Source organism: Urtica dioica, chromosome 4, assembly GCF_054948205.1.
Source record: "Urtica dioica subsp. dioica isolate 48M chromosome 4, U.dioica_male_clone48M_v1_H2, whole genome shotgun sequence".
Classification (NCBI taxonomy): Eukaryota; Viridiplantae; Streptophyta; class Magnoliopsida; order Rosales; family Urticaceae; genus Urtica; species Urtica dioica.
In genome coordinates this window covers 9,176,848-9,200,529 of record NC_142759.1, presented here as the reverse complement: position 1 = coordinate 9,200,529, position 23,682 = coordinate 9,176,848, and the positions used below count along the sequence as shown (strand labels likewise).

The window sequence follows — 23,682 nt, the reverse complement described above, 5'->3', positions numbered from 1 at the left end:
AAAGGAACACATCGATGTATCCTGGTTCGATAAAAAAAGATCTAATCTAGACTGGAGGGAGATACATTGTCTCTTCTTGTTTTTCCTCTTCTTCACTATCGTTTTCTCCTTTACAAGCGATCTCAGAGGACAACTACAACCAGAGAACCTTACAACCCAAGGAACCTCTATGTACAACTCTATTCAGATCTCATAAAGAAAATAAAACGCTAACCAACTAACTTTAAGCTTCACCCTTTTATAGACACAAAGGGATGAGCTGTACAAGTAGAAACAAGACACGTGTACAAACTATAGTGAAACAAACAAAAGAAATTCATGACCAAAATTACATCCATATATTTGGAAAATTTGTCAACGAGTCACAGACAGACGTGTCAACTATCTGAATCACAATACGACATATAGACATCTCGCTTGAAGGCTACATAAAGGGCCGACCGTACACAATTCACGAATGAGCATTGGACCTAAGACATGTGTCCTCTTTGTGTAGGTCCTACCTGTGTCCGGCTCTTGATCCGATTGGGCACCTAGGCGTCAGGCTTATGGTTTTTGTTGTGGATTTTGGTGCGGCAGAGGAAGTTGACTAACGCTTTACGGATTTCAAGTAGACTCTCGAGCTGAGGTGTCCATAGAAATTCTTGGCCATCCATGGTTATGGTTGTGTACACAATTAATATTTGATTTACATAAAAACCTATGTACACCTTTAGTGGATTACATATGTACTAACTCCAAAAAAGCAAAATGAATCAATGGGCAATTTAACAATTATCTACACAGAAATCGTCCGTATAAACAATACGAACGAACAACACGTGCAAATATTTCATTTAGCCTTTCTCCTTAGCAGATTCAACCACTCTTAATTTACATAAAGTAAATTTCACAAATCAATCTAAGATAGTACACATGTGAGTTGGAATAAAACTTGGTCCAAAACTCATTTTAGACTTCGGACAAAAAAAGCTACGTAAGCTTAAAATATATTTTAAGCTTATTTTTAAAATAAGTTTAGATTTCTAAATGTGCATTTTCAACATATTCATTTACTTGTAAGTCTACTAATAATTGATGTGACCTCATAAACTTTTACGAACATTACAAAGTACATCTTCTCGTGATATTTTAAGAACTTCATCAAGTGTATTGAACTTTAATTGAATAGCCGACACTGATTTAGTCTTTGATCAAATTATTGTTTCCTTGTGAGATTTATACGAAACCTTCACAGCTTTGACTTCTGAAGAGCTCTTACGGTACACGATGCCTTTGGAAATGAGCCAAGCTATAAAAAATTAACGGAGTAGTTCCCCACCCAGGAGCTACTTTACCATATTCTGAATTCAACGGTTTCAATAAAGCCCCGAAAATAAAAATCACGTTGTATCGTGGTTTTCTGTTAAAAGCCTTAAGACGTATTAGTAGGTCCACGTCCACATTGTGAATAAAAAAATAACAAATAATCCGCTTTTCTTTTCTCCGATAAGGCTAGTTTCTTTGAGCTACTGTCGAATAGCGTAGTTTTACGTGGCAATATGTGGATTCTGTCTTTTGACAGCTCGGCAAATTAAAAGCACACCATAAACTCTTCCTCTCTCTATCCAGAACTCAAAACGCCTGAAAAAAAAATTAATCACAGAGAAAACAAAAGAAGAAAAAAAACCGCCATTGGAGAACCAGAGAAAGACCGCTGAGTGTAAAAGCGTTCATAGTTTTTCATGGAGTGAATAAGAGAGCCTGATAAATAAATTAGACAAATGCTGGTAATGGAGTGCGTTGGGCTCGGCGGAGCTCGGAGGAGCTTCGGAGAAGTGACGGTGTCGTTTTGCCCTGCTTGGGGTGCGGTGAGAAAAGACGCGGCGAGGAATCGGCGGAAAGTTCGGGTCTGTCGGTACGGAATTCAGCGGCGAGCGGCTCTGACGGTGGCTGCGGCGGCGGCGGAGAGCGAGAGTTGCGTGGCGACGAAGAAAGGTTTCGCCGACGAGGAAGACTACGTTAAAGCCGGTGGTTCGGAGCTCGTATTCGTCCAAATGCAACAGAAGAAAGACATGGGCAAGCAGTCTAAGCTCTCTGACAAGGTCTCTTTTTTTTTTTTTTTTTTTTTTTTTTTTTTTTTTCCCGGTGATTTGCGTGAGTGTTTGTGTATGCTAATAATTCTGGTTTACATTCAGTATTTACAATGGATATGCTTTTTTTTTTCCCCCGAGAGCTGTAGGTTTAAAATGTTGTTGACTTGTATTGTAACCTAATCACTGAGTTTTTCTAAATTAAGAATTCATTAAAGGTTGTTATACAGTGGTTTAGCTAATGCTAATTATGTATTTATTAGCTTTCCTTAGTACTTCTTCTTTTCCCCTCCAAATTAAGTGAATATTATACAGCTTATATTTTGCCTATACATTCTCAGCTACCTCGGATTCCAATTGGAGATAAAATTCTAGACTTGGTGGTGATCGGGTGTGGTCCGGCGGGTCTTGCTCTGGCCGCAGAGTCGGCTAAATTAGGATTAAACGTAGGACTCATCGGACCGGACCTTCCATTCACAAACAATTACGGAGTTTGGGAAGATGAATTCAACGGTAAACTTTAGATACAGTCATTTGGGCAGTTAAAAACTTTATTTTAACGGTGTAAACAAAATGATCAATTTTTTTTCTTTTCTTTTCAGATCTTGGACTAGCAGGGTGTATTGAGCATGTTTGGGAAGACACCATCGTATATCTCGATGATGACGATCCGATCATGATTAACCGCGCTTACGGGCGAGTCAGTCGGCATTTGCTCCACGAGGAGTTGTTACGGAGGTAATTAGGAAAGAAAAAAAAAATGGCAATAATTACCCCTACTTTTTGAATGATAGACTTTTATGCCTCATGTTTTTCTCATAGAAGCCTGTCCCTAAATCCCTTTTTCTATGCACATTTGTGTTAATAAATGTTGCGTAGGTGTGTCGAGTCGGGTGTTTCGTATCTTAGCCTACGAGTGGAGAGCATTGAGGAAGCTTCCGGCGGTCATAGTCTTGTTGTGTGTGAGCAAGATATTATCGTTCCTTGCAGGTGCTTTTTTTTTTTTCTTCTACTTCTTCTTCTTCTGATCTAAGTGCTTGCACATATAAGTATAAAGGGCTTTTTAGTTGGTATTTCACTCTAACACGGTATTATAGGCTTGTTTCTGTTGCATCAGGAGCAGCTTCAGGGAAGCTGTTGAAGTATGAGGTCGGTGGTCCAAAGGTGTCGGTTCAAACCGCTTACGGAGTCGAGGTTGAGGTATGAATAATTTTCAGATCGAGTTTGTTTTATAGGTCCGTGTTTTGTTTCAACAACATCATTAATTATGAACTCGTGCGCGGGGAGGGCTCTTTTGGAGATATGCATGACCAATCCGTTTTCCTTGAAAATATTTCAGGTTGAAAATAATCCATACGATCCGAACCTGATGGTTTTCATGGATTATAGGGATTACATGAAGCAAAAAGTTCCGTGCCTCGAAGCAGAATACCCGACATTTCTTTACGCCATGCCCATGTCTCCAACTAAAGTCTTCTTCGAGGTCGGAGTTGTTGTTTTTTTTTTTTTTTTTTTTTTGCTCGATGCAACCCAACATAAGTATCTGATTAGGGTACTACTTGTGTTCACAGGAAACTTGTTTGGCTTCCAAAGACGCAATGCCCTTCGATTTGCTGAAGAAAAAGCTTTTGTCGAGGTTGAACACAATGGGGATTCGGATTTTAAAAACATATGAAGAGGTATCTTTCTGGTTTCCTCCTCTTTATCTAACATATCAAACAGTGCTCACATGTTTGTGGGTACACTTGTGTCAATGTCGATACTATTTTGTATTCGGATTTGAGCCCCGAACCCGACCTAATCAGAAAACAATAAAATAAACAAAAAAAAATACCAAACGCGGATTTATAATCTAAATCACTCTCAGTGCGAGAACTACGTCCACTTTTCCGCTGCAAATTTCACTATAACCTAAATAAAGAGTTGTTTTTACAATTCTCTCTTGCGCTCTACAAAGAACATCAGTGCCTGGCATAATAGAGAAAAGAAAAACTAGGGTTGACAGATACAAGTCCAAAATTCCTAAAATACCCTCTACAAAATATCCTTACAGGTCGATCAACGTGAATTCTTGTCGTAAGGTCTTCATAGTGTTGCCGATGAATTAAGTTCCACAACTCGACACTTTGAAATTTGAGAATTGCAAGAACATAGTCTTGACATTTGATTTAATAAATTCAGGAATGGTCTTATATTCCTGTCGGTGGATCGTTACCCAACACACAACAAAAGAACCTCGCATTTGGTGCCGCTGCAAGCATGGTACATCCAGCCACAGGTAAGAGGAACTTAGAAACTGAAAAAAGTCATTATTACAACATTTTTGGCATCCTTTGAAAAATTTCTCAATCCGAGCGTGCTATCGATATCGCCAACTATTGCTGATAGGGTACTCGGTTGTAAGATCTTTGTCTGAAGCTCCCAATTACGCGGCAACTATCGCAAAAATCTTGAAGCAGGGTCGCGCTGCGGGGAATATATCCATGCAGGGTAATTTATCAACTCATAAAATTTATTTACTCACCCAAATTGGAATTTTTACAAGCACTATTAGTATGAGAATTCACACTTTGGCCATAAATGATTTTAGCTTGGAACACACTTTGGCCACAAGAAAGGAAACGGCAAAGGGCCTTCTTCCTATTCGGATTGGCGCTCATAGTGCAACTGGACATCGAAGGAATCAGAGTATTCTTTCGAACTTTCTTCAAGTTACCAACCTGGTATGTTCTTGAACAAAAAAAAAAAAAAACCCGTTCATATCCAGCTAGTTACAAGAATTTATAGTTGGTGTAAGTTAGTCGTTAATGATTTGAAACAATATAGCTCACAAGAAGACTAAATGTTATTGAAAAGTCTGTTTTATTGTTAAAAGTGAAAGCGACATTTGGGCCAAAAACCCTTGTACAACAACTATTTGAAACTTTCAAAATTCATAATATGACCCAAGTGGCGATTAACAGACTTGGGATACATGTCTTACTTGGTTTTCCAGGATGTGGCAAGGATTTCTGGGGTCTAGTCTCTCGTCGGCGGACCTGGCAGCGTTTGCGATTTACATGTTTGTGATAGCACCAAATGATTTGAGAATGAACCTTATAAGACACCTAATGTCTGACCCTACCGGAGCGACCATGATAAGAACTTATCTCACCTTGTAGTTTCCGCGCCATACTATATCTAAGAGTTTCTAGGTCTATTTTGTGTAGATATTATCGATAAATAGATATACCACTGTAACATCTTATTTTGGCAGTCGGAAAAATGAGTGTCCCTGCTTTTCTTAGGTGTTTTATTTTTATTTTTTTCTCCTCCTCCCGAACCAGAGCAAGAAATGTATGTCAAGGCAGTATATCTTGCCTGACAAATGATGGTAAGTAACAGAGATTTAAATTCTCCGGTATTGCTATAAAATGTTGTCACAGGTATACCATCAGTAGCACTATCTCCACAATTCGATCTTCGTGTAGAACTTTTAAGTCATTTACCGGGGAAAAAAAAAAAAACCTTTTTTGTGTGTATAATTAACGGGAAACTCCGTACATGATGTCCAATTCGGTTAAAAAATACAAAAAATCAGGTAATTGTTATATACTAAGCTTTCGTAAATCTTAAATAAGTAATCATAAAGATGACGTGTAGGGATGGCAACGGGTACGGGTAAGGTCGGGTACACCTATTCCGTTATCCGTACCCGCTATAATTTTTTACCCGTTACCCGGACCCGTTTATCCGGATTTTGAAACGGGCCGGGTAACGGGGATACCCGCCGGGTAAACGGGTTAAAAATGTTGGACCCGTTACCCGTTTACCCGATTAAAAAAAGGTAGCGGGTTGGGTAGACCCGCTTACCCGTTTATAAAATAAAAATCCATCAACAATATAAAATTTAAAAATAATATATCATCTTTAGGTAAACATATGATTTATTATATTTTTAAAAACAATGTTTAAAATATATCATCTAATTAGGTAAACATATGATTTATTATATTTTTAAATATTTAAAAGTTAACGGGTCGGGTCCCGGGTAGCCGGATACGGGATGACTATTCCGTTACCCGTACCCGGACCCGTTAAAACCTTAACGGGTATTACCCGTTTACCCGTTTACCCAAAAAGAACGGGTATTACCAGACCCGAATAAATCGGGTAACGGGCCGGAACGCGGGTAACGGGTCAAATTGCCATCCCTAATGACGTGACCTAATAAATGAAAGTGGTTATTCATTTAAGATTTACGTATGTAGATATATAAAGAGAAATTTCATTTTCTAGACCCAAAAGTTATGGAAATATCTCAATTAGACCCGCTAGTTAAAAAATATCTAAAATTGGACTTTTGTACCAATTTTGGACGAAAATACCCTTAATTCAAAATAACTCATATTCTTCTCTCATTTTCAAATCATCTCATCACAATTCTTGTCACTTTCGAATTGGTTGCGCTAGGATTAGAACTCTCGGTGGTCGAGCTCGTCGGAACGTGTCGGAATCCATCGGAACTCGTCGGAACGTGTCGGAATCCATCTTTGGAGGTGATTTTTTTTTTTTTTTTTAAACTGGGAATTTCCGATGAAGATCATCGGAATCCATCGGATTCCGATGGTCTTCGTCGGAATCCATCGGAATCCATCGGATTCGGTCGTGGATTCCGATGATCTTCATCGGAAATTCCCAGTTTTAAAAAAAAAAAAAAAAATTCACCTCTAAATCTCATTCAAATCAACCTTAAAAAAAATAAAAAAAATTAACCTCCAATTCGGTCGAATTTGGTGTGGTGGGCGTTGGAACTCGTCGGATTTGGTGTGGTTGGGCGTCGGAATGGGGCTCACGTCGGATTTGGTGTTCTTTGGTGTGGAGAGAAAATGAGAGTGAGAATGAAAGAGATGGAAAGAGATGGAGAGAGGGTTTATTTTTGAATTAAGGGTATTTTCGTCCAAAATTTGTACAAAAGTCCAATTTTGGATATTTTTTAACTAGCGGGTCTAATTGAGATATTTCCATAACTTTTGAGTCTAGAAAATGAAATTTCTCTATATAAAAGTGGTTATTTATCAAAGATTTACGAAATGTTAGACTATTTAGCAATGTCAAACTGTAAATGTGACTATTTACTTAATGGACCTTAAAAAATAAAAAACATGTAAACATTAAGAAAATAATTGAACAGTTTGAAAAGTCATTTTGCATAACAAAAAATGAACTTTTGTGAGTGGATTTTGGTAAATGAATTTTAAAAGTCAAAATTCTCCATGTGTTATTAATAAAAGGGCAAGCTAAGTAACTAGCCCAAATAACCCTTTATTTTAAAATAGTAGTCCAACTATTAACATATTTAAGAAAGTAACCAATTTATTATAATAACATTTTAATATTCCAATAATACTCTTAACTGTTAATATTATTAACTATTATAATAAATAATATTAATCATGATATAATTGTGACAATTGATTTTAATAATGATAACAAAAGCCAAGTCTGTTAAATTGAAGAACACATAACTCTATGTTAAATTGAAGCGCGAAATTAGTTAGAAAAGGACAAAAAAGAAATATACTATATTTATGGGCTATTTCTCTAAATATAATGATAGTTTGACCACAATTTTAACTCTCCTCTTATGAATGGGCAAGTCATTAACACATTTCCTTAACTAGGACTAAATTAAGGGACATTTCCATTTTCCTATTTTTTTTTCAAAAATTTACCAAACTAGGACTAATAAAAAAAAATTCGTTTTTTCGATGGGATGAGCGGGAAAATAGAAAGAAAGAGAAAAAATAAGAGATTTTATTGGGGAAGATTGTAGGTTGGTAATTAGTATGATGGTATAATAGGTAGATTTTTGTGTATCTCTCATTTGACTTTTGTTTGACCGGTCCTAGTTTGGTAAATTTTTGAAAAAAATAGGAAAATGGAATTTTGCCTTAATTTAATCCTACTTTTGGCAATAATTATTAGTGGAAATTACATAAGATATGTGTTTTTGAAATTGATTAAAGGAGCAACATTAAAACTAAAAAATAATATTTTTTTCAAGTTATAAACAATGATTGTAAAATTTGTATATAAATGAAATAATTCCAAATAATAAAATACTATTTGTTTTAAAGAATTCAAAACAATTTATTTTGGTAAGGTTGTACTTTAAAAACATATTCCTGAAAATTTCCCAATAGCTTATGGGCTTTTAAGAAGCATTTGCCAACTGGGCCTAAGAATGCTAAAAGTCGGAATTCCCACATGGCATGCCCAATGGAAAGTATAAATAAATAAATAAGATATTGGAATCCCTATCACATCAGAACTCGCAAACACTTTCCAAGTCTCGACACTCAAAACTTTTGTGCGAAACTAGAAGCGCTTTCTTTTCTCTACCAATACCGTTCCCTCGCATATTTTTCCGACGTAGATCCGAGGTTTTTGGGAAGCCCTAGTCTTCTCTCTTCGCAGTTTTCGTAGATCTTCAAGCTCCGTTATCAATCAATTCAGGTATCTATATAATCCTCTTTAACTTTTCTATTTGTTCGTTTTTCTCCTTTTCACCTTTTTATCGTAAATCTAAATTGATTGGCTTTTCTGATTCGATTAATGGTTCGTCATAGTTTCTTCTATGATTTTGCTTCGTGTTTGATAGGTTTACTTTATGTTTTTGTTTGGCTCTATTATATGTAAAACCAAACGCTCGATTCATTGTCATACTTTATTTATTCCTCCGAATTTATATTCTTGGCTCTGGTAGCTAACTAGAATTACCTTTTAGGTTATCGATTTAGGTTTTTACACGTTCGTTTGTGTTCAAACTCTCAATTTAATGAATTTATAACTACTATTTTCATAGCTGAAGTTAAGCCTCCGGTTTTCAACCTTATTATGTTAAATTTCATCGCAGATATAATAACTTCTTTGAGGTCTTGTATTAGATGAATGATTAGATTACATGATTAATGAACTTATTTTCTTTTGTGGTTCAGTGTTTATCAGATTTGAATAGAAAATTAAATTAGTTTTTATGGTATCTTGATTACAGCTGCATATTTATTGTTTTTTTTCTTTACCTCGATTGATGAATAACAAGCTAAATAAATTTCTTCTGTTTAATATTTTATCTTGGGACCTTGTTAGTCTTCTTTACTAATAGTCTCCTCGTCGATAATGCCAAGGCCTTGTGGATTTTAGTCGGGTCTGACCCAGACACCACGGTTAATAAAAAAAAAAAAAAAAAAAATCTTCTTGGATTAGTCTACTTTTATTTTTTTTCCTTGGGGTCCTCTACTTAGTTCATTCAGTTTGTGACTTTTATTCTTAGTTATCCAATAGGCTGTTTGATTTCGTGAAGTTTACTTTATAAGTCGTTAATATATGCTGCAATACTCTGTGATGTCTTACAGCCATGGCGGGACTAGCACCGGAAGGATCGCAATTTGATGGAAACCAGTATGATGCTAAAATGAATGACTTGTAAGTATAACGTCATATTAATACTTTTTTTTTAAGTATCTAAGATTTTATCCTAACATATCTTGTTTAGCAAACTGTCAAAATAAGGCTTCCCAGTTGATTTGGTGGGTTTTTAATCTGTAATTTTGCAGACTTTCAGTTGATGGACAGGAGTTTTTTACAACATATGATGAAGTCCACGAAAGTTTTGATAATATGGGTTTGAAAGAGAACCTTCTCAGGGGAATCTATGCTTATGGTATGCTGTTGATATGTTGCAATTTTTTTTTCTGATCATTCTTCCCTATCCTTGTATTTGATACATTTTTTATTGAGTACATGGTCATGTAGCAGATGGTCGTTGAATGGCTGTTATTATTTATCTTTATGAATGCTTTATTTTATAGGTTTTGAAAAGCCTTCGGCTATTCAACAACGGGGAATCGTTCCATTTTGCATGGGACTTGATGTGATTCAGCAAGCACAGTCTGGAACCGGAAAGACTGCAACTTTCTGTTCGGGTGTACTCCAACAGCTCGACTATGACTTGGTAGAGTGCCAAGCCTTGGTTCTGGCACCGACTCGTGAGCTCGCTCAGCAAATTGAGAAGGTTATGCGTGCTCTTGGAGACTTTCTTGGAGTTAAGGTTCACGCTTGTGTTGGTGGGACCAGTGTGCGCGAAGACCAGCGTATTCTTTCCAGCGGTGTTCACGTTGTTGTCGGCACCCCCGGCCGTGTTTTCGACATGCTCAGAAGACAATCTCTCCGCTCCGATCACATCAAGATGTTTGTGCTCGACGAGGCTGATGAAATGCTCTCGCGTGGTTTCAAGGATCAGGTTTGCTTTTACCCACTTTGTTACGGTTAAAGGTCGGCGTTTTAACCGGTCGGTTAACTTGCATTTTAACCATTCTTTTTTGGTCCAAGCAGTTAATTTTAACCGGTTAATTGGTTAATCGTTCTAAGAAACACGTATAACCGGTCAAATCTTTAACCGTTTTGGAGTTGATGATTGACCGGATAATCACTTAACCGTGTCTGAATTTCCTTGTCCTTTGCTGATTTGGCTAATTCGCTGTCGGTTTTTATTTGCTGGTGTCAGATCTACGATATCTTCCAGCTTCTTCCGGGAAAGATCCAGGTCGGCGTGTTCTCGGCCACCATGCCACCAGAGGCTCTGGAAATCACGAGGAAGTTCATGAACAAGCCAGTGAGGATTCTCGTGAAGCGTGACGAGCTGACCCTCGAGGGAATCAAGCAGTTTTTCGTCAAGGTGGACAAGGAGGAATGGAAGTTCGAAACACTGTGCGACCTCTACGAGACCCTGGCCATCACACAGAGCGTGATCTTCGTGAACACGCGACGCAAGGTCGACTGGCTCACTGACAAGATGCGGAGCCGAGACCACACCGTCTCGGCGACCCACGGGGACATGGACCAGAACACGAGGGACATAATCATGCGAGAGTTCCGATCCGGGTCCTCGAGGGTCCTCATCACCACCGATCTTCTCGCCCGTGGCATAGACGTCCAACAAGTCTCGCTCGTCATAAACTACGATCTCCCAACCCAGCCCGAGAACTACCTTCACCGTATCGGTCGCAGTGGGCGTTTTGGAAGGAAAGGTGTGGCCATCAACTTCATCACCTTGGACGACGACAGGATGATCTCCGATATCCAGAGGTTCTACAACGTCGTCATCGAGGAACTCCCAGCCAACGTCGCCGATCTCCTGTGATTCAACCCTCTGGAATCTCCACTTTTTTCTCTTATTTGAAGTCTGTTTAAAGATAGTAGTTTTATTACTCCTCATTTAAGGCTGTTTTTAACTTTTTGCTGTTGCATCATGGCATCCGTCGAAAATTTTCCGCCAACTAAATATTTTATATTTTGCATATGGGGTTTTGTTTCAACTTTCTACTTGAGCTCTTTCATCGTTTTAGTTATTTTTTTGGCTGCCTGTCATATAGTAGTGCCTAAATCGAGTTTATAAATATAGATTCTGGAAGAAAATTGAAACTTGTTAACTGATTGTTTATCTAGTGCCTTGATTTTATTGGATAAATGCTAGAGAAGCTTCTCAGTGAGGTTCTACAAGATGACGATGAGAATAAAATTGAATCTCGATCTGAAAAATTCTTACTCTTCGGTCACTAATTTTTTTTAGCTAACTTTTTTCATCAAAATACCGAACAATTTCTGGGGATATGGTGTACTTATTCTACTAAAGTGTGCTAAACATATGGAATTGAAATATATTGGTGCTAAAAAGAAAGCTTATAATTGCATATTTTTTTTTACGAAAGGGTTGTCCCCGAGACATTTGCTGAGCATTTTTGCTGGATTTGGAACAAGACTTAGGGCATCAATTTAGCTTCTCTATATATTCTTCATAAATTTGAAATGAGGGGGAATATGTGAAAAGATTAGATACATCACCAACAAATTGAAATGTGACATTTCCGCTTTTGTCACAAAAGTCATGGTAATTGAAATGAACCTCTTTTTTATTATTCCTTGTAACGTTCCTGTGATTCTCTTATTCATAAAACCTCATATAATTAATTAGTTTGTAAACATTTATACATATAAGGAATATAAAGAATGATTGCCCTGAAAGTATTTATATAATACGGCACGGTCAAAATATCATAAAAAAACATAGAAAGTTGAAGTGCTTCTCAATTTAATGATTACATGTATATTTAATGGTTTGTTAATACAATGTTATTATTATAATAATTATAAAACACATTATATTATTCGGGAAGTGGTATTGGACAATAACCTTGTCCGACTCACTTTTTCAAAACCAGGCGGTGATGAATTGGAATAAAATACAAAGGAATTGATCATTTTATTATTATTAATATTAAAGAGAATGATAAGATAAGTTAGTCATTACACTACTTGACAGACATATACACAAAAGTACTTCATTAATTGATACGTACACTTTAATATTGATAACCACGTGTCGTTACAATATCAACTTCTGGTATAGATTAATATATTCTTATTTAAATGGTACTTCGCTCTTTCTTTTAATGAAGCCATCTAATAAACTAGTTTTTTTTTTTTTTTTTTTTTTTTTTTTTTTTTTCCGAAAAAAGGGGAAAATGACATATTATTATTAAAGAATATGACCTTCTATCTAACTTAAAACATTGCCAACAATGAACAATCACAATTTACAACAAATTCAGCATCTTTCTATTTTGATCTAAGATAATACTTTGAAGACCAAGGACAAACACATGATTAAATACATAATTTTAACAATCACACCATATTGCAACTACAAGAACATTATGGTTTAGAATAGAGCTTGATGTATGTCTTTTCACACTCATTTTCTAGATATGGAAGGCCAAACAAATGACAACATCATTTATAACCCAATCAATTTTTTTTAATGTTTAAATCATTTTCCCTCTACAGTTTTAGTTAGTATTTAGCGAACACTTGAGAACAGTAACCAATGGAGAACAGAAAAATAAAGCACAAAAGCAATTTATATTTAAATCAAATCAAAATCTCTTAAGAATAGCTTAAGAGCAAGTACATCGCTATCTAATTTGATCTGGTGATATTTTCGTACCATTTCAAAATGAATGTCGTGAGTTCAATTCTCACCGACAGTAAATATTTAAAAAAGAAGAAAGAATAACGAGCATAATTGAATAATTATAAAAATAACTCAACCCCAATAATTATCAGATATATAGAAATATCTCAGGAAAACTATGGGGCCGTTTGGTTTAGTTTTCTAAACTCGTTTTCTGTTTTTAAATTTTTTTTCTGATTCTAATTTTTAAATTTAAAAAACAGATTTAGAATTACGTTTCGGAATATTTTAAATGTTGTTTGGTTATGTTTTCCATTCAATTGTATAGAGATAAAATAGAAAACAATTTTTCATTGTTTTCTGTTTTCTAAACAAATTTCAAAGAAAACAGAAACATGATTCTAAATCTGTTTTCAGAATTTATAACCAAACAGTTTTTCTAAAACTGTTTTCTAGAATTTAGAATCAGAAAACAGAAAACAGGAATGAAAAACTTAACCAAACGGGGCCTTATCAACCATTTTATCAGATTTGTTATCTTATGATAAGCTCAGTCGCATGCATTAAGTAATAAAGTATTAAGACACTTATAGAGAGGGACTTGAGATCTATTAATCCCAACTCCCGAGAGTCTATATGTACTACAATTGACTAAAGGCGAGACTAAATAAACATTTATTTTGTGCCTTAAAATTAAATACTAAATAAATAAACTTTATGCTTGAGGAAATATATATGTGAATTTCTTTTGAGCTATTATATATAGACCTAACACGTTACACGTCGAAGATATTACTAAAAAAAAAAAAAAAAAAAAACGTCGAAGATATATAAAATATTTAATTATAGCTACATATTTTTTTTTTCTTCTTATTTTTCAATTTCAGAGATTCTTTGAATATGGTTATTTCGGCTTCCATTGTCGGGAAAATATTTTGATTATCAAGATCGATTTCTTACACATTTAGGGGACCATTGTTTATATTAATTTCCCACCTCCGTCGATTCAGGTATTTCTCTTCTCGACTCGTCTCTCTAATCTCTACATGTCTTTTACGAGCTGAACGAAGATCGAAATCCATTTTACATTTGAGCTCACCGATTCATGCGAATTTTTATGTTTTCGATTCTGTTTTCGGAAATTCAGTAGTGATACAGACAGATCGAATAACTCTAGATTTAGAGGATCTAATTATCGAACCGTGTTCGAACAGAGCTTTCTTAGATGCGAATTGTTTATGTCGTGATTTATTTATTTCCTTTTACATGCTTCATGTGTTTTGTGCTTAATTAGGAAATTATTTAAATTTGTTTTATTTTTCATATATTTTTTTTAGCGCCGAGTACAGAATGAAAGTTGGTTATTATGGATTGAGAGCTCAAGGAGTCTCACTTCTTAGTATTGTTCTTATGTGCGCGACGGTTTTCGTGTGGACATGGAAAGGAACCCCAACTCTTAGCACATTACCAGCCCAAGGCCGATTCGAACTAGCTCAAGGTTTGTCTAAATCTGTACATATTGCACCGAATTTTATTTTAAATTAAGCAGAATTAATGGAAGTGATTTACTAATTTATGGATAAACTCCAAGTAGGTTTCACTAAGAAATTAAAAAAAATATTAAAATTCATTCTTGGAAGCACTATATTCTACAGCAAAAAAAGATAAGTTCTAGATGGATTGTAGTACACGAGAGTTATCGTTTTGTAACTTTTCGTACTTGTTAGTCGTATTCGTTGCTCAATGTTTGCAAGCCTTGTTGATGAAGATTCGAAAACTAGAGTGCGATCTATAGCTGGGTTTCTTTTTGCAGATATACAATGGGGTGTTCCTGGTGTTGGATGGAGCGGAGATGATGTGGCTAGTGAGGCAATACGAGAACATAGAGAAGAAGAAACAAAGAAAGCAGTAAGTAGATTAGAAGATAAAGTAATAAGTGAAGTAAGAAGAGAAGACGAAACAGATACTAGAGAAGAAGAGAGAACGAAGGAAATGAGTTCAATAAAAAAGAGGAAGGAAAAAACAAGTAGGAATGAAGGCACGAGAACAGAAGAGAGAACAAAGGAAGTGAATTTGATTAAAGAGGGGAATGAAAAAACAAGTAGGAATGAAGGCACGATAACAGAAGAGAGAAGCAGTACAGAAACCGCAAAACAAGGAGAAGGGAACGTCGAAGGTCAAAGAAAAAGAAAGCGGAACGAAGAGATTGGAAAGGAAATAACTTCTTCGGTGGGGTTTGAAGAAGGATCTTCAAAAGTTAGCAAAACTGAAGGTAATGTATACATTACGCGTTCTATTATTTTGTTTTGTTGTTAACTTATTTAATGAGAAAGATATTCTGTTACTGACAAGTTTTGCTTATATTTGTCTGTTAATCTAGCCTGCAACTATGCAAAAGGAAAGTGGGTTGTTGACCATAATCAAACATTATACTCTGGATTTGGCTGTAAACAATGGCTATCGGAGATGTGGTCTTGTCGACTGACGCGGCGTACGGACTTCGCGTATGAGAATCTCCGGTGGCGACCAAAACATTGTCAGCTGGAAAGATTTCAAGAATCTAAGTTCTTGAAAAGGTACTAATAAAATCTTAATGAAGTTTCTTATATTCATGGGAATAGAGTCTGATTCCTTCACGGAAAGTCTCAACATTGTATTTAACTATGTGTATGAATAGTGTAACCTTATTGTGAGTAATGCCACAGGTTGCGAAACAAAACCCTCGCTTTTGTGGGAGATTCACTGGGAAGACAGCAATTTCAGTCCCTGATCTGCATGATCACGAGTGGCAATGAACGCAACGACATCGTCGAGGTCGGGGAAGAATACGGGATCACCCGAGCACATGGTAACGCCCGAGCAGACGGGTGGGCGTTCCGATTCCCCGCAACCAACACCACGGTACTCTACTACTGGTCCGCCAGCCTCTGCGACATCCAGCCATTGAACTCCACAAACCCCAACACGGATTACGCGATGCACCTCGATCGCCCTGCGCCGTTCTTGACACAAAACATCCACCGAATCCACGTCTTAGTCCTCAACACAGCCCACCACTGGAACAGAGGGAAGCTCAGAGCCAACCGCTGGGTCATGCACGTCGGCGGCGAGCTCAACACCAACAAACGCCTCCAGGAGATTTGGAAGGCGAGGAATCTGACTGTTCACAGCGTGGTGAAGTGGGCGGACGTGCAATTACCGAAATACCCCGGATTGAAAGTGTTCTACCGGACGATCTCGCCCAGGCATTTCGTGGGCGGGGACTGGAACACCGGGGGTAGCTGCGACAATACGACTCCGATGTCGATCGGGAAGGAGATCGTTAGCGACGAGTCTGGTGATTCGATCGCGGGCTCCGCGGTGATGGGGACGGGGGTGAAGCTTCTAGACATTACGGCGATTTCTGGGCTTAGAGACGAGGCCCATATATCTCGGTTTCGAGGCCCGGTGAACTCGACATCCTCGGATTGCTTGCATTGGTGTCTGCCGGGCGTCCCTGATACGTGGAACGAAATCCTTTTTGCGCAGTTATAGAATCCGCTTGATTACTTTTCTACGTTTATTTACGTAATGATATGTTTCAGGGGTAAATAGAGATTTTGTAGCGGAATTCGGAGTGCAATCCTGTACAAAACGGCATGTGATTACTCATTATAGTGAAATTGACGGAGCGTAGAGCCCCGATTTGATCAGCAAGTGTTATACGAGATGCATAGTTTTGATTACATTTTTCTTAGTTGTTTCTTCATGGTTTAGCTCATGTCTTGGTTTCTGTTCATTGGGTAGCTGGGAAAATTCGAAAGAACCATTCACTCTAGAGATTTAAAAATGAAATTCTTGTCGATTTTTGAGCTTTCCTAAGACTTGCAATGGATGCAACTATGAAATTCTAGGCTGTTTTCATTTTGTAATAAATGAAAGGCTCTTTCAAATATTATCATTAGGAGATTCCGAGTTCATTGCCTCAAATGAAATCCCAAATGCTACTGTGAGTTATTCAAAGAAGCTAGGTTACAAACGGCAATGATTTTTGGATGGTTCCTGTTACCGAGTGATTTTCCTTTACCCAAAGTGACGGTCCAACCCAAAAAAAGGAGAAGAGACTCGTCGTTCCCAACCCAAGGAGGGTCAAGACAACTTGAGAAGTCGGCCTACAAAGTCAAGTGACAGGACCGGCTCAAAAAGTCGGACAACAATACCGTCCCAAAAACGCGGACGACGTGACTGTCCTAAAAAAACGGACGACGCGACCGTGTTATTTCATTGGAAAGAATTGCAAATATGATTGTAAAATGGTTTTCTGTATTTCAGGACAACACATATTGTTAATCTTTTTCTCCAGCTATCCAAAACAGTTTTGTTAGTCCTACGTGAAGCTGTCAATTGGGCCGGGCCGTCGTGGGCTAACCGGCCCGGCCTTTTTTTAGAGATTTAGGGTCGGCCGGCCTTTTTCGAAAAAAAGGGTCGGGCCGAACCGGACTTTATGAAGGGTCTGAGCTGGGCTTAGGATATAGGCCCTCAAGCCCGGTTCGGGTCCTCAAAAAGCCTTAACTCAGGCCCGGTCCGAACTCTTATTAGGCCCGGGTCCAACTCTTTTGAAATAAAATAATACTATATTTTTGTTTCAACCTTATGTTTTTATGTATAAAAAATATTTTGACATATAAATTTAATGATATTAATGTTTGAGAAATTGCCTCATTTGCCACCAATTTCATAGTATTTTCCCATTTTTCACCAAAAGACTAATTTGGCTTAAAATGCCACCATCTATGTCAACAATGTTGACATCTATTTTTGCCCTTCACTATTAGATGTTAACATTGTTGACATTTGCCCTTCACTATTAGATGTCAACATTGTTGACATAGATGGTGTCATTTTGGGCCAAATTAGTCTTTTGATGGAAAGTGATAAAATGTTATGAAATTGGTGGCAAATGAGACAATTTATCTTAATGTTTTTTTTTTATTAATATATATTGTTTAGATTAAAATTGTATTTTTTTTAATTTTAAAAAGTATATTTATATCATATTTTCAGGATTATAATTTGAACTCTTTGAAGCCCAATATAAGACATTTTCAAGTCCGGACCCGACATCAATCCCGAATATTTTTTAAGTGTGGCTCGGCGTGATCCTCTAATAAAAGAGTTGAGTCTGTATCTCGGATCTATTTTTTTAATGGGTTCGAGTAACGGAATAAATAGATCCGATCAGTCCCGTTGCCATTTTCAATTGAGAGCTCAAGCAAAGGACAAATTGGGCATCATTTGTTAGATATATGACATAATGAGCAGCTATGCAATAAGTTCAAAGTTAAAATTAAATGTTTACACAATTCAAATATAAATAAATACTTTGCTGCATAAAAGTTTACAAATCTCTTTTAATAATTGATCCTTATTTTAATTGGAACTTACAAATCTCTTTTAATAATTGATCCTTATTTTAATTGGAACGAGTCATGACCCACTAATTGCGTATCAAACCAATAATTTTAGCAAGTAAAGTGCACTTTTTTCTTCGAAGACCAAGTAACGTGTCACTTTTTTTTTTTTTTTTTTAATGATAGTAAAGTGTCACTTGAAGCACTAATCTATTTCACTATTTGCACGAAAATAAATTAAATAATAAATAAACCCTGCCTAAAATCATACTTTGAAATTTATCAATAAATAATTCCTACTTTTGAAAACCCTGTTACATTCATTTCATTACAATTCTTAATTCCTAACATTTCTCGTTCCTTTCCATTTTCCAACAACACAGAACAGAGAGAACACACCCTTATTCCTTCTATCATACGAAACGTATTTCAACGAAGAATATAATCACGATTCCATTTCTTCTTCGATTCGTCTTCTTTTTTCTTCTTCAAAAGTATATAAAAATACATATATAGATACTGAATTCGTAATTTTAATTTCATACAGAGAGAGTCAGAGAGCTCTGAAAATCATCAAAACTAGGCTAAACCATGGCTGAGGATTTCGCGAAAGCCGTGGATGACGGTCTGAGGCTGACGAAGCGCCTCTACTTCGGCAAAGACCCGACGGTGGCTCCGCCGAAGCAGCCGGCGGCGATGGACCGCTCCTCGGCCGCCGGAGAGAAGGAGACTTTCCACACGCTCCTTCCGACGGCGCCGATGGCGTACGCGGTGATCTCCGACCCGGCGATCGTGGACAACCCCGACATACCGAGCTACCAGCCTCACGTGCACGGCCGGTGCGACCCGGCGGCGCTGATTCCGCTGGCGATGCACGGGGTGGAGCTCGCCGCCGAGTGCTTCGCCGACACGGCGGTGGTTAGGGTTTCGGGCTCGTGGAGGGTCCACTGCGTCATGGGGAGCAGAAGCTGCGCGTGCCTCGTCGCCGTCCCCATGGGGGAACAGGTCAGTCAGTCACTGAAGGATCGTTTTTGTGAAGGTCTTACCGTTTTAGGGGTTAAACTGTGAATTTGGGGTTTGTTTGGGGACTCATAACTCTTTGATTGATCGTTTTTGAGAAGGTCTTACCGTTTTAGGGGTTGAACTGTGAATTTGGGGTTTGTTTGGGGGTCTCATAACTCTTTGATTGATCGTTATTCTTGTCGGTTTATTGTGGGACCTGTGGCTGGGTCCCACAGATTGTTGATCGTTTTTTTTTTTTTGGGCCCGAATGGGGACAATTCAAATTTTGTCTTTCTGTCTGTGGAGCCAATTGAGCTGTTATAGATGTGAGTAACGGCTGTGTGTCATTTAATATATTAAGACAAAAACAGTGAGTGATTACTATTTTGATCAGTGATGTGTAATTAAGTTAGAATGAGATAGTATTCTGTTTCATCAGTGTTCTCAAAGTGTTTGGTCTTATTTGCATAACAGGGTTCAAATCTCAGTGTTGAGGTTGAAGTATCTAACAGAACATACCGTACTGAACTTGTAAAAGTTGAGGACAACAACAGTAAGGACATAGAGAAGGAAAAACCAGAAGATGGTGGTTTTTTGACGCCCAATATATTTACCTTGACAGTACCGAAGGTGACTCATTCCATGAGTTTGTGTTTTTGTCGCCACGGTGTGGTTTGCTAATACTGTTATCATTAAACTTTGGTTCTTTTTTTTTTTTCTTCTTTTTCTTTGGCACTCCAAGGTTGATGGAGGCTCAACATTTTCGTTTAAGATTAGTTGGACTCAGAAACTCGTGTACAAGGATGGTCAATTCACATTGAATGTACCCTTTACTTTTCCCGAGTGTGTCACTCCGTATGTGAAAAAACTCACAAAGAAAGAGAAGATACAACTGAGCGTCAATGTCGGAACTGGAGGTACAGTGTTATGCAGGACCATTAGCCATCCTTTGAAGGTACATACATCTTAGAATTGATCTTCAATTTTTATTTTTATTTTTTATTTTTGAATTTTTCGAATACTTGGTTTTATAGTGGTGATAGTACCTTTTATCTGGCCTTGCAGGAAGTAAGACGTGAAGCAGGAAAATTAGGTTTCTTATACGAATCAGAAGTCTATTCCTGGTCAACAACGGACTTGAACTTCTCATATGTTGTAAGTCAGACGATAAAAAATTCATTGGTATGCATATTTTAAGCATGGCTGCGTTTTTTAATTTAATCTTACTCTAGTGGGATTTATGCTGCTTCAGGTTTCTTCAAATGACATTTATGGGGCTGTTTTCTTGCAATCTCCGCCCACTCACTCAGTCGATAAAAGAGACATGTTCTGTGTTTATCTATATCCAGGAAGTAAGAAGAGTACAAAGGTTTGTTGCTCTTATTACTTCACCGAGCAGCGAATTAATGTCTTCAACTTCATTTTTCTTTCTTTCTTTTTCTTCGTTTCTTATATTGATTTATATAGGTTTACAAAAAGGATATCGTATTTATCGTTGACATAAGTGGAAGCATGCGGGGGAGGCCACTTGACGACACTAGGAATGTCTTATCTGCAGCGATCTCTAAGCTTGATCCAGAAGATTCATTCAGCGTTATAGCTTTCAATGGAAACACTTATCTCTTCTCGTCTTCGCTTGAATTTGCTACCAAGGAGGCAGTTGAAAGGGCGGTTGAGTGGATGAATGTGAATTTCATTGCCGGTGGGGACACGAATATTTCGGTTCCCCTAAACAAGGTTTTTTTTTTCTCGTAATACTCATAACAGATATTACTTCTGAAGTTACTATTCTCGACGTGTTCCCTAGCTAAATTTAACTTTATTCAAACTTCATTTTCGTTCCCCATGCCTAGAGCACCACTTGATATGTATTCAGCTATTTATTTTTTACATCAATGCTCTTAATTTTAGGCAATAGAAATGCTATCTGATGCTCGTGGTTCAACTCCCACAATCGTTCTTGTTACCGATGGAGCCGTTGAAGATGAGAGACAACTATGTATTGTAGTAAAAGATCATTTGAAAGAAAAGGGTCCGAAATGTCCGCGCATATATACATTTGGAATAGGTAACCTTCGGATCATCATATAATCCACTATTATTTCAACATGTTTTCTTGGATTGCTGATTATGATATCTGCTTATGATGAACTTAAGTTTTTGGTCAGGCATTTAACCTGGTCTCTGCTTAATCAAATTTATTATGTGTTTTTTTTTTTTTTTTTTTTTGCAAAGGTACATTTTGTAACCACTACTTCTTGAGAATGCTTGCGATGATAACTCGCGGCCACTACGATGGGGCATATCATGTAGGTCAGTTTTGTCTACTTTATCTACTACAAGAGTCGAACACATCCTTAGTACCCTTGGGTGATTTAAAAATAGACATTCTGTCAAATGTTTGTCGTTGTAAACTTTCCGATATGTGATTCCTATATAAATGCACAGATTTGGTGGAAGATCGATTGGAGAAATTGCTTGCCAAAGCTTCATCTGTGATTCTTTCAAATATAACCTTAAACTTTGATGAAGTCGATAACCTCGACGATATTGAGGTATGCTTTCTTAAGTCTTCAATTAAAACTCAACAGTCATTTTTTACATCTCAATTTATTTGAATTTTTTCTTCTGTGATTTTAATACATGTTTAAGATAATTATTACCTGATTTATTTTTAATGACTTTGTTGTGTTTCTAATCTGATTCATCAAAATGTGGTTCTACTGCAGTTGTTCCCTTCTCAGATTCCTGATCTCGTATCCGATTCTCAGCTGGTCATCTCTGGTAGATGTCGAGGAAGTTTCCCCAACTTTCTTAAAGCTAAAGGAATGTTAGCCAATTCAAAGGATCTAATAGTAAACTTGAAAGTAATTAATACGACGGAGATACCGCTTATAAGGGTAAGATACCAAGGACAGAGCTTATTAAAACCAGCTTCACTCTACTTTTTGGCTAGTATCTTTACCTTTTTTTGTTCTTCTTTTTTTTGGGTCTCCATGATAGATAACCGCAAAAGACCAGATCGAGCAACTCACTTGTCAAGCATGGTTTTCAGAGGACAAAGAGCTAGAGAACAAGGTTCATCGCTTTTTCGATTATACTAGTCTGTTAGTTAGTGCCAGGCTAAAACTTCTTTTGTTGGATTAGGTTCATTGCCAATCCGCTTCTTAAAATATATAGTTCATTGTTTTTCGTATATGTAGATTGCCAAAATGAGCATACAGACTGGAGTAGTCTCTGAATATACACGCATGATTGTACTCGAAATGGTTCAAAAGGAAGTACCAGATCTACTCCAAGAGGTATTCGTGCATTTATCTCCGTAACCCATTTCCCTTTTCTGACGAACTGTCTAAACAAAATGATAGGCACCGAAGAGAGGTCGGGCACCGCCACATCCACAGAAGATGGAAGAGCTCGAGATTCCGAAAGCGGCTCCGCTGCGGAGCCTATGTGTCGGGTTCGGCAGCTTGACAGCCACAGCCGAGAACGTCCCTCCCGGCTGCGAAGAACAGAGGCTCCCCGATGCAGCAGAGATGTTTGTGAAGGCAGCGTCGAGCTGCTTCGGGAGCGTGTTCAGGCACTGCTGTTGCATGTGCTGTGTCCGGTGCTGCTCGAAGACGAACGATCACTGCGTGATCGTACTGACCCAGATCTGCACTGGACTGGCGATTCTCGGTTGTCTTGAATGCTGTTCAAGCCTGTGTTGCGCCAGTAGTGATGGTAGATAACAAGAAGCTTCAGCTTGATATTTTGTTTATACGTGTTTCTGCAGCGTTACGAGAGAGACGCTTGATGTACTATCAATGCGCTGCTATTGTGCTGATCTTGATCTGTACTCGGGCTGTTATTTTCTGGCTGGTCAGGATTCTCATGTATGAGCCCATGTTGCACCAACGGCAACGGGGAATATAGAAGAAGTTTCGATTCGACATGTTTTTAGTGTCCATACGTGTTGTTTCTGCGGTGTATGAAATTCGCTTGATGAAAGATGCCCTATAATTTCTTTTGTCTATTGGATTTGGAAATGGATTAATAAAGTGTGGCGATTAAACAAAGTTTTTCGAATTCAGGTTGTTTAAGACATCGAGCGTCTTAATTTTCGAATTCCTGCAAGTTTTTTTGGAGTTTTGTTTCGAGAAGCACTTAATTCTTTCCTTGAAGATTTAACTACAAGCTTATCAGCTCCAAGTAGTAAAGTTCA

General features: G+C 37.5%; 4 protein-coding genes across 4 annotated transcripts; all 4 read left to right on the top strand.

Moving 5' to 3' along the window:
- Window positions 1-1,521: 1,521 nt before the first annotated feature.
- On the top strand, window positions 1,522-5,508 carry LUT2 (Lycopene beta/epsilon cyclase protein). Its single transcript, XM_089612250.1, has 11 exons — window positions 1,522-2,084; window positions 2,414-2,585; window positions 2,675-2,810; window positions 2,952-3,062; window positions 3,170-3,272; window positions 3,412-3,555; window positions 3,644-3,751; window positions 4,254-4,350; window positions 4,461-4,562; window positions 4,663-4,795; window positions 5,068-5,508. The coding sequence occupies exons 1-11, from the start codon at window positions 1,764-1,766 to the stop codon at window positions 5,231-5,233; spliced, it is 1,593 nt and encodes a 530-aa protein (XP_089468376.1). The 5' UTR covers window positions 1,522-1,763; the 3' UTR covers window positions 5,234-5,508.
- Window positions 5,509-8,375: 2,867 nt separating this feature from the next.
- On the top strand, window positions 8,376-11,438 carry LOC149400158 (eukaryotic initiation factor 4A-9). The gene is made up of 5 exons (XM_089611492.1): window positions 8,376-8,570; window positions 9,470-9,539; window positions 9,671-9,777; window positions 9,926-10,356; window positions 10,621-11,438. Exons 2-5 carry the CDS (start codon window positions 9,472-9,474, stop codon window positions 11,254-11,256), a joined length of 1,242 nt encoding a protein of 413 aa, XP_089467618.1. The 5' UTR covers window positions 8,376-8,570; window positions 9,470-9,471; the 3' UTR covers window positions 11,257-11,438.
- A 2,476-nt stretch (window positions 11,439-13,914) lies between these two features.
- Window positions 13,915-16,778, top strand: LOC149400157 (protein trichome birefringence-like 14). Its single transcript, XM_089612516.1, has 5 exons — window positions 13,915-14,096; window positions 14,424-14,584; window positions 14,900-15,358; window positions 15,467-15,662; window positions 15,792-16,778. The coding sequence occupies exons 2-5, from the start codon at window positions 14,437-14,439 to the stop codon at window positions 16,618-16,620; spliced, it is 1,632 nt and encodes a 543-aa protein (XP_089468642.1). The 5' UTR covers window positions 13,915-14,096; window positions 14,424-14,436; the 3' UTR covers window positions 16,621-16,778.
- A 1,992-nt stretch (window positions 16,779-18,770) lies between these two features.
- Window positions 18,771-23,587, top strand: LOC149400156 (inter-alpha-trypsin inhibitor heavy chain-like protein). The gene is made up of 13 exons (XM_089612200.1): window positions 18,771-19,481; window positions 19,953-20,108; window positions 20,221-20,433; window positions 20,544-20,633; window positions 20,731-20,847; window positions 20,946-21,215; window positions 21,390-21,546; window positions 21,714-21,791; window positions 21,927-22,033; window positions 22,208-22,378; window positions 22,482-22,556; window positions 22,682-22,780; window positions 22,847-23,587. The coding sequence occupies exons 1-13, from the start codon at window positions 19,068-19,070 to the stop codon at window positions 23,207-23,209; spliced, it is 2,310 nt and encodes a 769-aa protein (XP_089468326.1). The 5' UTR covers window positions 18,771-19,067; the 3' UTR covers window positions 23,210-23,587.
- The last annotated feature ends 95 nt before the right edge of the window (window positions 23,588-23,682 follow it).